The sequence below is a fragment of the Dryas octopetala genome, chromosome 9, assembly GCF_963921425.1.
Source record: "Dryas octopetala chromosome 9, drDryOcto1.1, whole genome shotgun sequence".
Classification (NCBI taxonomy): Eukaryota; Viridiplantae; Streptophyta; class Magnoliopsida; order Rosales; family Rosaceae; genus Dryas; species Dryas octopetala.
The window spans coordinates 16,628,851-16,642,674 of NC_141374.1; the positions used below are offsets into that span (position 1 = coordinate 16,628,851).

The 13,824-nt window shown below is 37.1% G+C and overlaps 3 protein-coding genes across 3 annotated transcripts; 1 reads left to right on the forward strand and 2 right to left on the reverse strand.

The window, feature by feature from the left end:
• Window positions 1-2,828: 2,828 nt before the first annotated feature.
• Window positions 2,829-7,036, reverse strand: LOC147274919 (protein IQ-DOMAIN 31-like). The gene is made up of 8 exons (XM_086256948.1): window positions 6,937-7,036; window positions 6,794-6,835; window positions 5,947-6,071; window positions 5,423-5,707; window positions 5,095-5,295; window positions 4,845-4,910; window positions 3,616-4,693; window positions 2,829-3,243 (listed from the first exon to the last, which is right to left on the reverse strand). Exons 3-8 carry the CDS (start codon window positions 6,028-6,030, stop codon window positions 3,212-3,214), a joined length of 1,746 nt encoding a protein of 581 aa, XP_086113074.1. The 5' UTR covers window positions 6,031-6,071; window positions 6,794-6,835; window positions 6,937-7,036; the 3' UTR covers window positions 2,829-3,211.
• Window positions 7,037-9,801: 2,765 nt separating this feature from the next.
• LOC147274920 (microtubule-associated futsch-like protein) lies at window positions 9,802-12,254 on the forward strand. Its single transcript, XM_086227812.1, has 6 exons — window positions 9,802-9,865; window positions 9,960-10,053; window positions 10,715-11,063; window positions 11,192-11,684; window positions 11,771-11,835; window positions 11,986-12,254. The coding sequence occupies exons 1-6, from the start codon at window positions 9,832-9,834 to the stop codon at window positions 12,019-12,021; spliced, it is 1,071 nt and encodes a 356-aa protein (XP_086083938.1). The 5' UTR covers window positions 9,802-9,831; the 3' UTR covers window positions 12,022-12,254.
• A 312-nt stretch (window positions 12,255-12,566) lies between these two features.
• LOC147274921 (putative F-box protein At5g55150) lies at window positions 12,567-13,532 on the reverse strand. Its single transcript, XM_086228374.1, has one exon. The coding sequence runs from the start codon at window positions 13,530-13,532 to the stop codon at window positions 12,567-12,569; it is 966 nt and encodes a 321-aa protein (XP_086084500.1).
• Window positions 13,533-13,824: the final 292 nt, after the last annotated feature.

Below are 13,824 nucleotides of genomic sequence, written 5' to 3' on the forward strand. Positions count from 1 at the left end.
ATTTTGCTCTGCTGCTCATGGACTTTGGAAACAAAGCGGCTTCGTAATTATATACATGTTCAGCAATTAGTCAAATGACTCAAATAGTCAAATGCCATAAAAATAATAACAAAAAATATAAATTGTCCTGATTTGTTGGAAGTACCATTTTGCCCTTTACCGCGTTTTTTGACTCTCTCTTTCATCACCCAATAAATTAATAAAAAGTAAAGAAATTCATATATGAAATTCATCAAGTTGTGCAATTACAGAGTGAACTGTGTAATTACATTGTGCCAGCTTTCTAGTTTGCATGGCTCAAATGCAACACTGAGAGCCAAAAATTTAAAGTAAAAAAAAAAAGGGAAAATCATTCGATCTTTTGTATATGATACCAGCATCAATCAATTAATTGATACATATATTTCTTCTTCACATGTTTGAGGTAAATGGACCCCCAAAAAAAAAATTAATCTAAGTTATCAGATCTACCAAGTACCAACCAAGAATTTTATATATGTTGTAACTTGTGGGTCAACATATATTTTGTGATTATAAAATTTATATATTCAACTTCCATATAACTTACAACAAAGAACAACATCAATGGACGATGCTCCCAGGATAAGAAGTTTAATCTTAGTAAAATGAATGCAGTTTCTTGCAAGACATGATACATAATTATATATTATATAAGACCTAAATTTTTTTCTTTTGGGAAGAGTATAAGGCCTAAAGTTTATTCAGAATGATTGCATCAGTAAAATTTAATATGTTTTGAACCAATTACTAAAATTTAAACTACCCATTACATGATAGCAATAGTCATTGTAAAACCAACATATTATTGAATCACCTTTTCTACTTTGTTTTTTCTTTTTTATCAAACGATGTCGGGAGAGATTCAAACTAAAAACAACAAATATAGGGATAAATGGTTTTTTCCTTGAAAAGAGTGACAAAAAGACAAAAATATATTAAAATGGTTTTCAATTTGTAGAAAAGATTTTTTTTTTTTTTTTGGGGCCTGGATTTTGTAGAAAAGTTGATTACCTTAATGTGGAAGCAAAGGCCTTAAAAAACATGTAGGGGTAAGAACAAGAACCTGAATTCTAAACAGATCATTAAAATATGTCACTATTTTTCAAAGCTTGCAAACAACTATAAATATAATGTGTAAAGTATATGCTTTGATGCAGGCTAAGTCTTCCATGGGCATGCTCCAATGCTCCAATGAGGAATGGAAGAGTGTCTCTCGGATTATTGACCAGACAGACTATTTATAATTTTCAAAGAAATTTGGACCAAGTGCATCTTCCAAGAAGGCATCTGAAAATGGTGAAAGATGATTTCTTTTTCTTTTTCAATTGTTTTATACAACTAAACCTGACAACTAGAGAGAGACTGATAGTCTGGTTGTCGAACAATAGTCAATGAAGAAAACTCAACTGATAAATTGCTTCATGAGCTCAAGCAAGAATGACTTTTTGGTCTGTATAAGAAGAATGCTCTTTTCAAATGTAGCTTGTTGAGAAGTCATTGGCAGAGGTGAATCTCGCCGAGGCAGCCAGAATTAGAGCTGGGAAAAAGCTCTCATAGTGTCTAATATTTGTAGGATGTGGCTAATAAAATGAACGGGAGAAAAAGCTCATGTTGCTCTATTTGCAGCAGAAGAAGAATGTTATAGTGAACCAATAAATTTTATTAAAAGAATTTCCTATGAACCACCTGCTCTTAACAAATGAACTCTCACTTATGTAGTTCGTAATTTCCTACTGTCGATGCATATATGTGCACTTAACAAAACTAATCCCGACAAAGAGACCAACACCCACCACCGACCGCAAAGTCAGGACCTTTGAGAGTATGTATTTGGGCCTCTATGTTGTATTGGGCCTTTGTTGGGCATTATTTATGTTAAAGTCTCACACTTAGGCAATTGTAAAGAAAATGTCTCTCTATTCTCTATAAATAAGGATCCTTATCTACATAGAAAAAATGATCTCTCTCCCATCTTTAGACCTAGCTCTCATTTTCTCTCTAGAGCTCTCATGCTCTTTTTGTACAACGTAACACATTTATTCATAATGAGAACCCAAAAAAACCTAAGTGGACATAACCCGATCACATGAATCGTGGTGAACCATTATACATCTTGTGTTCATTATGTCTGTAGAATCTACCACCAATCCAAATTTATGCATCAACACTTACTGTTCTTTATTCCTTTGGATTTTATTTAAAATCTCCAACAGAAATTTTTTTTGGCAGAGCCTCAAGATAGACAATGCGAATTTGGTATATAGTAGACATCCAACTTGGCCTTACAACTCTTGAAGAAGTTTTCTTGAATATTGCAAGGCAGGCAGAGCTAGAAGTTGCCATGGCTGAGGGGAGGATGGTTACCCTCGCTTTAATATCTGGAACCACAGTTGAGGTTCCAGATTATTGGCCCATTCTTTAGCAGCATCTCAAGTTTTTTGGGATTTGGTAATGTATTAAAGCTCTTGCAAGATATTTACGATTTGAAACCTTCATTCCCCACTTTTTTAATTGCTCTGTAATTGTAAGGTGACACAGTATACATTTTCGTCCATTCCCTGATTGCAAGTAACTACATTTATCATATTTTGGATAATTATGCAGATTAATATATTGCATAACTATATTTGTCATGTTTTCATTGAGATCAAGATACTGCATCCTCCCCTCAAATGTGGCACCACTAGCAGATTTGTCGATATAGTAAAATATACTGAGATTCTTAAATTATTTCATTGCATAGGATATCGAGACCCTGTATCATAATTTCATGGCATTTTTTGAGTACACAACTTGTGGAAGAAATGTAGAGGCACAACTGAAAACCATATCACTTGAAATTATCTTAAAGGCTAAGTTCACCGTATGAAGCATAACAAACATGACGGTGCAGAATAAATGATAATCAATCACTATACAATCACTAGGAATGGCCAGAAAAGACTCAAAACCAACCATGTCTTAGATTTAATGCAAGATAATAGCATGAAACCTATGATGTACATTCACTCATAAACATCCCAAATGCAGACAAATCAGGAGAGGCTCTTGGCCCAACACAACCCTCTAACTAGAGACCCCCCCCGTTCACAGTTCAACAACACTTCAAATCACAATATGCATAAATCAAAAACCGACATCAATATCTGCCACTTTATATTGAAATGGAAACCCAAATGTTACTGGAAAATCACCTTCTCCACTCTGCTTGGGTTACCTTTCCTGCAAAATCAAAAAATAACCAAGGCGATTATTACTAGAAACAGAAAATGTGATAAAACGATAAGGCAAATCATTGTGCATAATGAGAAAATATATAGGAATTATATTGTTGAGGTTCTTCACATGATGAATGACATGCTGTAAAAGCAATTAACTTCAGCTGAACTTCCTCTTAGGGGAAAGGACAACAAAACAATTCATATGCACTAACAGATCTGGAATAATATGCACCATCTTCTAGATCAACAAAGAATTTAAATAACTTTAAGAAATTCCTTTTGTTGTGAATAGATAACCAATTGCAATATATTTCCAGAACATCCCAGTGTGGGGGGTGAATGAGAATCAGTCTAAAGAATGTAAAAATCATACCATCTCTTGAAGCTGATAGAGATTTGTCACTTTTGTTTCCTCCTTTGCCAACTGTTTGAACCAGTCTCTGTGTCCTTGGCGACTGTGAGCTGATTTTGCTATTAGTTGATGATGGCAGAGAATGACGGCGAGTGAAGTTTATTTTCTCTGTCCCCTCTTGTCCAAACCTAGGGGAGCCTTGTGCTCTCAGCTTTGCCTTTGCAGATTCAGTTGCTGCCATATAACTTGGAACCGTTAGACTGCTTTGCAACCCATTCTCTGGACGCTCTTGTTTGGCTGGAGTAGAAGCTTTCCTGCTCGATTTCTGGTTGTCATTGGTTGTTAAATCTTCCTTTTGGCTCATAACCCCATTTGAGACAGAGATGTTTTCATCTTTTCTACTGACCTCTGTTAATAACTTCAACTCAACTGCAGCTTCATCACTAGGTGTATTTATATCTTTGCCAGTGCCCTCTTCCAAAGGCTTTAAATCTGCTGCAGCTAGAACACCAGATAAATTAAATACCTCTTTTGCTGCTGATTGTTCAGGAGTTGTTTCTGAATCAGGCTGATTGGACAGAGTCCGGGTTGGCTCTTTCTTCAATTTCTCACCAGAATTACTCGTGTACCCTTCCAAAACATCGTGACCCGGAGTGCTTGAAGTCTTTTCCAGACTCTGTTTGAGAGTCTCAGCTTCAGCTTCTGTCTGCACAGAGTTCTCTACTACGGGACTATGAACCTTTCTCAAGTTACGTTTAACCTTTTCAAGTTCAACTTGTGGATTTTCCAGCACTGGTTCTGCTGGATGGCTAGAAACTTTCCTAAGGTTACGTTTTGGTTTCTCAAGTTCAGAGGTTGCTTGCACCGAGGCACTTTCACCATTTGCAGCAGGAAGCCTCCGGCTGTTTCGCTTTACCCTGCCTGTTTGAGCCTCTGGATGCTTTCTCTGAGATTTAGGATCTGGAACTTTTCTTGGTTGGAGAACTTGTCTCCAAAAATGGGTTGCTGACCACCGTTCTAGCCAGTTTGAGACTGAATTTGGATCTTCAGATTCGTAATGCAAATGCAGAGGCATCGCAGTAGGTGACAGAGCAAGAAGCTAAAAATAAAAAACCAAACCGTTACAACATGCCACTTTGGAATCATACAAACCCAATAGAGATTCTTGTATGACAAAATTGTGGTTCAAATCTGGATATGTTCTTCAAATAATATGTATTGCTTAACTGTAAACACAATGCTGAACTTACCTTACAAATGAAAACATTGGTGGACAGCTTTGCCATCTGAGTCCACGACATATTAACCTTGCCCTCCTGATGAACAAAATATAGGGGAATATATTAAAGGGTAGCACGAAGGAATCTAAAAACCGCCTAGCCTAATGCAGTTAGAAATATATTTGGGGATAGAGAACAGAAGGGGAGCATGAGGTTCTCTGCTCAAAGATGAGAGTGACAAATAGTAATTGACAATCAACCAAGTACTTAAGAGGTTTACCAGAGGCATCACCCTGCATTTTGTTTGCACTTCAAGCCCAATATCAGACTTCCTGACCAGTCTTCCACGAGTAAGGGCCTGAAACTTGACAATTCCCACCATACTGCACAGTGTAGCAACAGCTTGTCTCCTAACCAGGTGCCCACGGATAAGTGCCTGTAATCTTATTATGCCTTTGAGAGCCCAAAATGCCCGGCGAGCCTTCACATATTATACCAACATCAGTTGTTTCTAATCTCAACTAATATAAAAATCGATACAATGAGCATTAGACAAGAACAAGCAAATGATTTAATCCACTGAAATAATATTTCAACAAGAGACTTACCAGATAACCCCTAAAGGCTGCCTGTGCCTTAGTCGCAGCTTGCTCTTGCCTGATTTTTTCAGGATCATGCACTGCATCTTGTGGTGTGGGTGCTTGTGTTTCTGTACTTTGACTCCCTGGTCCCCCATCACCTAATACACTTGGAGCTTCCTTGTTCTCTAATTCTAGCCCTATGTTGTCATCTATGGTGTTTGTGTTTTGTTGAAAAGAAACAGGTGGATCTGAAGCATATTCAGCTCCAACTGCCTTGGCAGCAACCACCACCTCCTTCTCATTTGAAATTTTCTATACACAATGATCATAGGCATAAAGATAGATTTTGTGTGAGTTAATGCTTTTATTACAGATAGAGAAAGTAATTAAACTTCTGAAATTGAAGGGATTGCAAAATACAACAAATAATTATACGGAAATAAAAAGAAAGTTAAGTCTGCTTAATCTCATGATTAAAGGAAATGTTTGAGAATAAGGTGTCCTTCATTTGATTTTCAAGTACATATTAGCTCAATAACAGTTGGCGTTACCTCTCTCCCTTTTGTAATATTAGTTTTTGAGGATTTCTTTCCAAACAGTACAGTCTTGATCCATTTAGCTGGTGATTTGCCCATTGCAGGAAGACCAAGAGCCACAAAATCCTGAATCCCACTTTCTGCATGGTTCCATACAATCACAATTTAAAACTGCATAAATTGCAACTTGGAAAAAGGAATTAATGCAATCAAAAAAGAAAAATAAAATGAAAATATGAAGGAACGAAAATTTCCAGAACCAAACATTTTAAGTTTATAACAGCAAATCTGTCTATGGGTGCTTATGCCAACACCACACTATGTTACACATCTTAATGACATATCCATTTTCAAGAACTACATGGATCAAAGTACAAACCCAGAGAGAGAGAAGAGAGATCCTCAAAACATATTGATTTTGATCTTAACTAACATGCCTAATTTCAAGTTGAAAACCATTAAAACCTTGAAAGGCAAGACCCATACGTGGAACCACAAAATACATTTAATCTGTTGAGCTATTTCATTAATGTATTAAACGTTATAATCAAATCCATAAATAGTATCAAATGCAATCAGCTTAGAGTCAAATTAAGATGACAACAAAATCATAGCTTCATTAAACACATCAAAAAAGGTAAGAGCTTCAAAAAGGTTACTATTACTCTTCCAAAATCTAGTAACATAGTTACATAGCCAGAGACACACTAAGTCACTAAGCAATCAGTCAATCACAGCATATTCAGTTAAAATTCAGAGTCAAGCCAAAAGCAAATTAGAAACACTCCACAATCCACAAGATCTTAGAACCTAATCAATTGCAACACATATGAGGTTGAGCTACACCAGATCTGAAACTTACTTCACAAAAATGTGGACCTTCTAAACCCCAAATCTACCATTCCTGGAAAACATAAATCTCAAACCATCAGACCACAAAAAGAACAAAAACCCAACAAAAAAAAAAAGTGAGCTTTAGAGAGTATAATAAGGAATGAAATGTACCATGAGTGAGTGAGAGAGTGAGCAAAACCCAGAAACTGTGATCTAATGAAAATAAAGCTCCCTCCTTTGCTTTGCTTGCTTTACTCTCTGTACTCTGGACTGGTAGCCAAAAAAATACCTGAATTTGAAAAATTGGAGACAAGAGGAATGGGATTGAATGTGGTGAGGTGTAGGTTAGCAAAATTGAGGCCATTCATGATTGGATTACTGAGCTGGATATTTCAGATATTTTGACTGATTTCTTTGATCTTAAGACATATTCTAATCCAACGACTATTAAAGAGAGCGTACGGTATGCTTGAGCGTAGGCAATAACTGTCTTTAGAATAAAAGAGGATGTGTTGGCAGTCCCGAGTGCAGTTAGCCAGTTACTTCGGAACCAAGGGTGCACAGGTCCTTTATTTATTCCGAAGCATGATTGAAATTACACTTCTGCCCTCGAAAGTGCAAATTTGGAACCGAGGCGCCACTGCGCGCGTGAGTCATCGTAGCCGTCGACTGCAAATGTGATGTACTGATGTGGATGTGGGCGTGTGATGAGTGGCGAGTGGCGACTGCAGTCGTTGTGGTCACGGAGTAGAAATGTGGGAACCCAAGCCATTATGGTCATCAGCTTCCTCCCCTCTTTTTTTTTTACCATGGCCACCCCTACATTAATTTATGGTCACCAACACCAACATATAGATCAAAAAATAAATAAACATCCTTCACTTTCCATTATTATAAAAGTTTGTTGTAACTAATACATAGATCCACTTTCCAAAAAGGAACTCTAATTTTAACACAATCTTACTCAAGTTGTAATATAGTTTAAATTTGGCAATATTAAAATATAGTTTTGGTTAGTAAGGATAGTAAAATATTTGTTGTTTACTATGGTACTAATCTCTTTTTTTTTTGCCACTACTATGGTACTAATCTCAAACTCACAATAATGTATGAATGTATGATATATATATATAAGTACCTGGCTACCTGCCATCTAACAACTCAACCATCACATTCAATGGTTATGTCTAATTGTCTACTACAACTTTTTTAGAAAAAGAAAAAAAAAAATTGTGTACTACAATTATTGTAAAGGCATAAATTATCAAATCTTATAATTTTTTTAAAAAGTTATCAATAATTAACGTCTATAAGATTTGAACTCAATATCTCCCCTACAAAGGGAAAATTGAGTGCCACCACTAAATTAAAGGGTTATTAGCTAGTTAGAAGTTGAAAATATTAACGGGACCTCGTCCAAACTTACTAAAGAAATAAACAACAATATCAAAAGAAATTTGGCAAATCATTTTGAATCAAGAATACAACTTATTATAAGCATAAAACTTTATAAAAGAAACTGTTATTTTCTTTTGGTTTTTCAATTTGAGAGTGGACGTTCGAAATTTGGACTTCTCTAAATATTATAAGACAAATACCCTTAAAATAATAGATAGTTGATTTGGATATATCCTAACTTGAATTACTTCTTTATCCAAGTCTCCTCAAGTAGTTAAAAAGAATTATTTACACTTACACCTCCTGAGGTTTATTTTCTTTTTCACATACATCTTTTGGGGTTTCAAAAATTACACATACATCTTTTGAGGTTTTAAAATTGTTGCACATAACCTCATTCCCCTTAATGCATTGACTCTTCCAGTCACTCTTCATCTTCCCCTTAAAACGTTCACACCACCTCTTTGCACCCCTTCAACATTCTTATTTGAACACCTTCTCTTATTATGGCCTAATGTTTTCTTTTGCAGGGAGTTATGTGCAACAGCTTTCAAACTTCATGGAGTGTATGTGTAATTTTTGAAACATCAGGAGATGTATGTAAAAAGACGATAAACCTCAAGGGGTGTAAGTATAAATAAGAGTTAATTACACTTACACCTCATGAGATTTATCGTCTTTTCACATATACCCCCTGGGGTTTCAATAATTACACATACACCCCTAAGGTTTTAAAATTGTTGCATATAACCCCCTATAGTGAGACGAAAAATGATGAGAAATTATGCAAAAGGCATGCTAAGGGGTAAAATGGCTTAATAAGATTATTCAAGGTGTAAGGACCAACCTTAATATAAATATTTTCTTTTTTGTTTATTCATTTTTTTCTCTTGTAGGGGGTTAATGCAATAGTTTTGAAACCTCATGGGGTGTATGTGTAATTTTTTAAAACTTCAGAGAGTATATGTGAAAAGACGATAAACCTCAGGGGTGTAAATGTAATTAACTCTATAAATAACCCTAGTTAAAAATCATTACGGGCCCAATTTCTTAACTATTTTACGATCATGGCCCATTCCACAAGTTTTGTCTAGGCCCATTCCTCAGTGCATGTCTAGCCCATAAAAACCAAATCCGACCGAAGACAAAAGGAAAAAGATAAAAACCGCCTTCGTCTATATCATCGCATCTCATTTCTCAACCGCACAGAGCAGTTTTAACGGCACACATTTCAAATTTGAAATTCGAATTCATCAAATTATAAAGGTGTGGGTCCCATGCGGCGCCAGCCGTTGAAAATCCTCATCACACACCGTTTTAGCATTCTAAGGGCAAATGAGTTGTCCACGCGTCCACCTCCTCTCTCAATCAGGTCCGCTCGATATCACAACTGTATCCCCAACAGCCAATAAAAATCTAACACGTGGAAAATGTTCTGGCTCTGCGCGCATCGGAACGCGAGTGAGAAGGTTTCATCACCTGTGCGCGTGCAGTGAAATCTGATTTTTTCGTGGGGTATAGTCACAGTTCCCGCCCAAACGATAAGAGTCAAAAAAATGGGAAAAAAAGAAAAAGAAAAAAAGAAAGAAAATGAATATAAAAGCCAGACTATGATTCATTGTTGTTCACACAAGAGAAGGAAGAAGAAGCTGAGCAATCAATCAATCAATGGAGGAACCCCAGTCTGCTCAATCTCAATCTGGTATTATATCTCTTTGTGAGAGTTGTTAATTTTGTGTTTGTGTGTCAGTGTGTGTTTGTTTGTGAAAATTGGGTGTGGTTTTTGGGTGTTTCAGGAAAGCTTGTTCGGTATGCACTGCGATCGGCGACGAAAACCAAGGAGGAGAAGCCGGCGGTCGCCGAATTGTCCAATGGTTCTGCGTCTAAGAGGTATAATTTGAATATTTTATGATGATGATGTGATAGGCCGATAGCCAATAGTTAAATTTCACTTGCAATTCAATATATTTTGAGGTATCTTGAAGGAAAAGGAAATCAAATTATGGGGATGGGTTTATAATTTTATATTACATTTTAGAATATGCAGACTCATGTATATGAAGGTGAAAAAAAAAAAAATCCTAACTTTTCAAATTATGGCTGAAAATCTCTTCTTTTTTTTTTTTTAAACTATGGGTATACTGCATGTATTATGATGGTGAAATTTTTAGTCCCCATAAACTGAGTAATTACATGTAATATGAGAAATGTCAATTTGATTTAGAAAAAAAAAATCATATTGCTCTACTGCCAACATGACGGTGAAGCAAGCTTCAGTATAAGCATTGTTAAATGGTTCTGTCATCTGTGTTTTGCAATCTCTGGCAGTCTATAAATATTAAATTGTTGCAAGATTTATCACTTTTGAGTAGAAATGCACACATAAAAAGAAATTAATGAAGGAATAGATGAATTAGATTTTGCAATCTTTTGCGGTCTATAGATTTTTTTTTTTTTTTTTTTTTCCACTATGCTCGTTTGCTCTCTGCATAAGCTAAGTGGTCCTACTTAGAAAGCATATTGAATTGTATTTGGGTATGTCTATTTTTAGGGGAAGACCTGCATCTACTGTAAGTAAAAGTGTGGGTGTTCTTGATCTCTCTGGCAAGGATAAGTCTGCCAAGCCACCCAGAAGGCTCTCCTCCATTCCTACCAAGTCGGCTGGTACTCCAGTTCCAAAACTGGCTGGCAACATCACTCCAGTTTCAGAGGCTAGATCAAGGAGGTCTGTGAAAAGTGAAACACCAGCTTCCGATGTTTCTAAATCAATAAGCAGGAAGAAGTTTGATCTTCTGTCCTCCCCATCATACTGGCTGTCACAGATTAAGCTGTCTGAGGCTTCTACCAAGCACTCAATTTCACTTGGGTTTTTCAAACTAGCCTTCGAGGCAGGATGTGAGGTACAACTAATGCATACAATTTTTTCCAGTTCCCATTTTTATCCCCTTTTGTTATATACTTGGACCTTAAATTATATGCAAGAGATGATTGTGACCCATTTTTCTCTTTCAAACAATATCAAACCCAGCCTCTACAGCCAGTGCGAGACGAACTTAAATCCTATAAACTTCGTCATAAGGATAACCTTGGTGACCTTGGAGAGACTCTGAAAGGACTATTGGAGAGCTACAAGATTTTAGAAAATGAGGAGTTGCAGGTCTCCGAAACTTGTTCGCAGGTATTTGAGGAGGGGACTCGTTCTTCTCGATCTTCTGATGATGATGTCAAGAGCTGTTCTTCGACAATGGGAACTAGGAAACTGAAACCCAAGTCGTTGAACACTGATGCTGCTCAAGTTTCTTCAGTCACAGTTCCAGCTAAGAAGGAGATTATTCAGAAAAGCACTCCTGCAACCAGGGCTAGGGGATCTGTGTCAAAGAGTTCTTCAAATTCAGGACCTGTTTCTGAGACTGGAGTGCGTAGGTCAACCGCAAAGAAATCCCAGAAACCAAGTATGCAAGAATCTAACGACGGAAAGGATAGGAAGAAGAAGCAGGGGAATAAGTCTGCTGGTGAACAAGGCAAGTACTTTTGGGATCCTATGTGTAATTATCTTTCTTGTCAACTGTTATGTGACATTGTTTAATGATTCGGTGGTGTTGCACAGTTGCAGGATCAGTTAACCCTACTCCTGCAGAGGAGGAAGCTCTTAATGAGAACAAAGAAAATGAGGTGAATTGCTTTTTAAGTATACATTGTTTGTTACACTTTAGCTTCTACAATATCAAGCAATTGAGGTTCTGATTTTGTCTTTCCTTTCTTTGTTTCTTGTTTTAATCTCCCTGATTTTCACTTACACTATCTTTTATCTGTCTGCTGTAGGATGCTCCCTCAATGGAAGAGATCAGCTTGGCTTAAGTCATGTAAACATTATCGAATGTCTAAAGCAGTTTCATTCTTATACTTTTGTTGGGTTTGTCTTCAGTGTTTTTTTGTGGGGGATATGCCTATGTATAGAAGGTTTCAGGTGAAAGTTTTCAGTCTGTTTGGTGAATCCATCTTATTTGTCTTTTATTGGTTTAAACTGCGGTGGTTTGTTCATTGTTAAATACAATTGCTGGTGATATCTATTGTACTGAGCAATTCAAGTATTTATTGTTTATCATATTAGCTCTGTAATTTTTTTCTGGCATTATCTGTGATTGACACCAAAGAATTGGATTACATTTTGGATTGGTTTCCAATGTATATATCATATGCTGATGTGAATATGCATTGGGAGTAGCTACTCAGCAACTTAAGTTATACAAAGCAAAAAAAGCCAAACAAAAGTGTGAACATCAATTACATTACAAAAAAAGCCAAACAAAAGTGTGAACATCAATTACATTATATCAATAGTTCAAATTAAAGCATGCTTTATTGATGTCCAAATTTCTACATAATAAACTGAAGAAAACAAATCAAAGTGGAATAAACTGCAGAGGCTCAACTCTGCCATTGTCTTCCAAGCTAGGCATAAACCAGACTCGCCGTGGCCATTGGACATCACGCGAAACACACTGCAGAGGCTCAATTTTGTGATCTTCCAAGCTAAACACTCCCAAGTCGTGACCATCCTCCATGTCTAAACCATCATCAATGAAGTAGATGCAGTTGGGTTTTATCAGCCCCTTAAAATTTCGAGTGTCAATGGCAGCAGAGTGGTTCTGGCCCAAGAAAATCGTCCAAGTAGTCAAGTCGTTGATGGGTATCCAGTTCCCTTCATCATGCCTGTAAACTTCAAAGGCACGGTTCTTCTGCAAATCACTTATGATCATAACCAGCTCTGCTCCTACGCCCACTATATAAACCTTGTCACCCCAAAAGAATTGAGGGCACACAACTACTTCAACCCTCGGTACATACACATCATCAAGATCACAAACCACAAGCTTCCCCAACTCGTTAATGGCGAGCAACTCCCTGCCCATGAAGGAAAGAACATCATCATAAAAAGACCCTGCTGGATGCAACATGGTCCATGTTTTCTCCCCTGGTTTGTAGTAAATCAGCCTTCGTTTCTCTCCGTAAATTGCCAGAACTTTGTAGTTGTATGGGTCACGAGAAGGGTCGGAAGATAGTATGGCCTTGTGGACAAGAACACGGTTCTTGTGGTCTTGATGGAATTTAGAAGAAGAGAGTTTGGGGAGAGTGAGTTGGGCTCGGGTGAGGGGGTTGAGGAGAGTGAGTGAAGTGGTTTGATCGTCGAGCAGGATTAGCCAACCTGAAGATGAACCGCATATGGTCTTGTCATGTGCCTCGGGGAGTTGGAGGGTGCGGAGTTTGTGGGTGGAAATACTGAAAAAGGATTTCAAGTATTTGTTGTTGGTGGTGTTGGTGGGTTGTTGGTCTGGAAGCATTAGCCATGGGAAGTCTTGGGATACCATGGTGGCCAGAAGCACTTAGCTTGTTATGGAATTATGAATGAGAGTGACAAAACCATCAAGGTCTCGAGCTATATTTATGGTGAAACAAACATTGAAAAAGTTCCTATTCCTACTAGGAAGTGATCTGCCGCCTTATAAGTATTGTTTAGGAAAGCTAGTGAATGAAATATGGAAAGTTAATAATTCCTACTAGGAATTGGAATGATATATGCCGCCTCATATTAGAGGTTCCTAATCTTAAGTCTCCTTGTCAAGCAAGGGAAACCCCGAAAATTAGAAAGTTTCTTAGTAT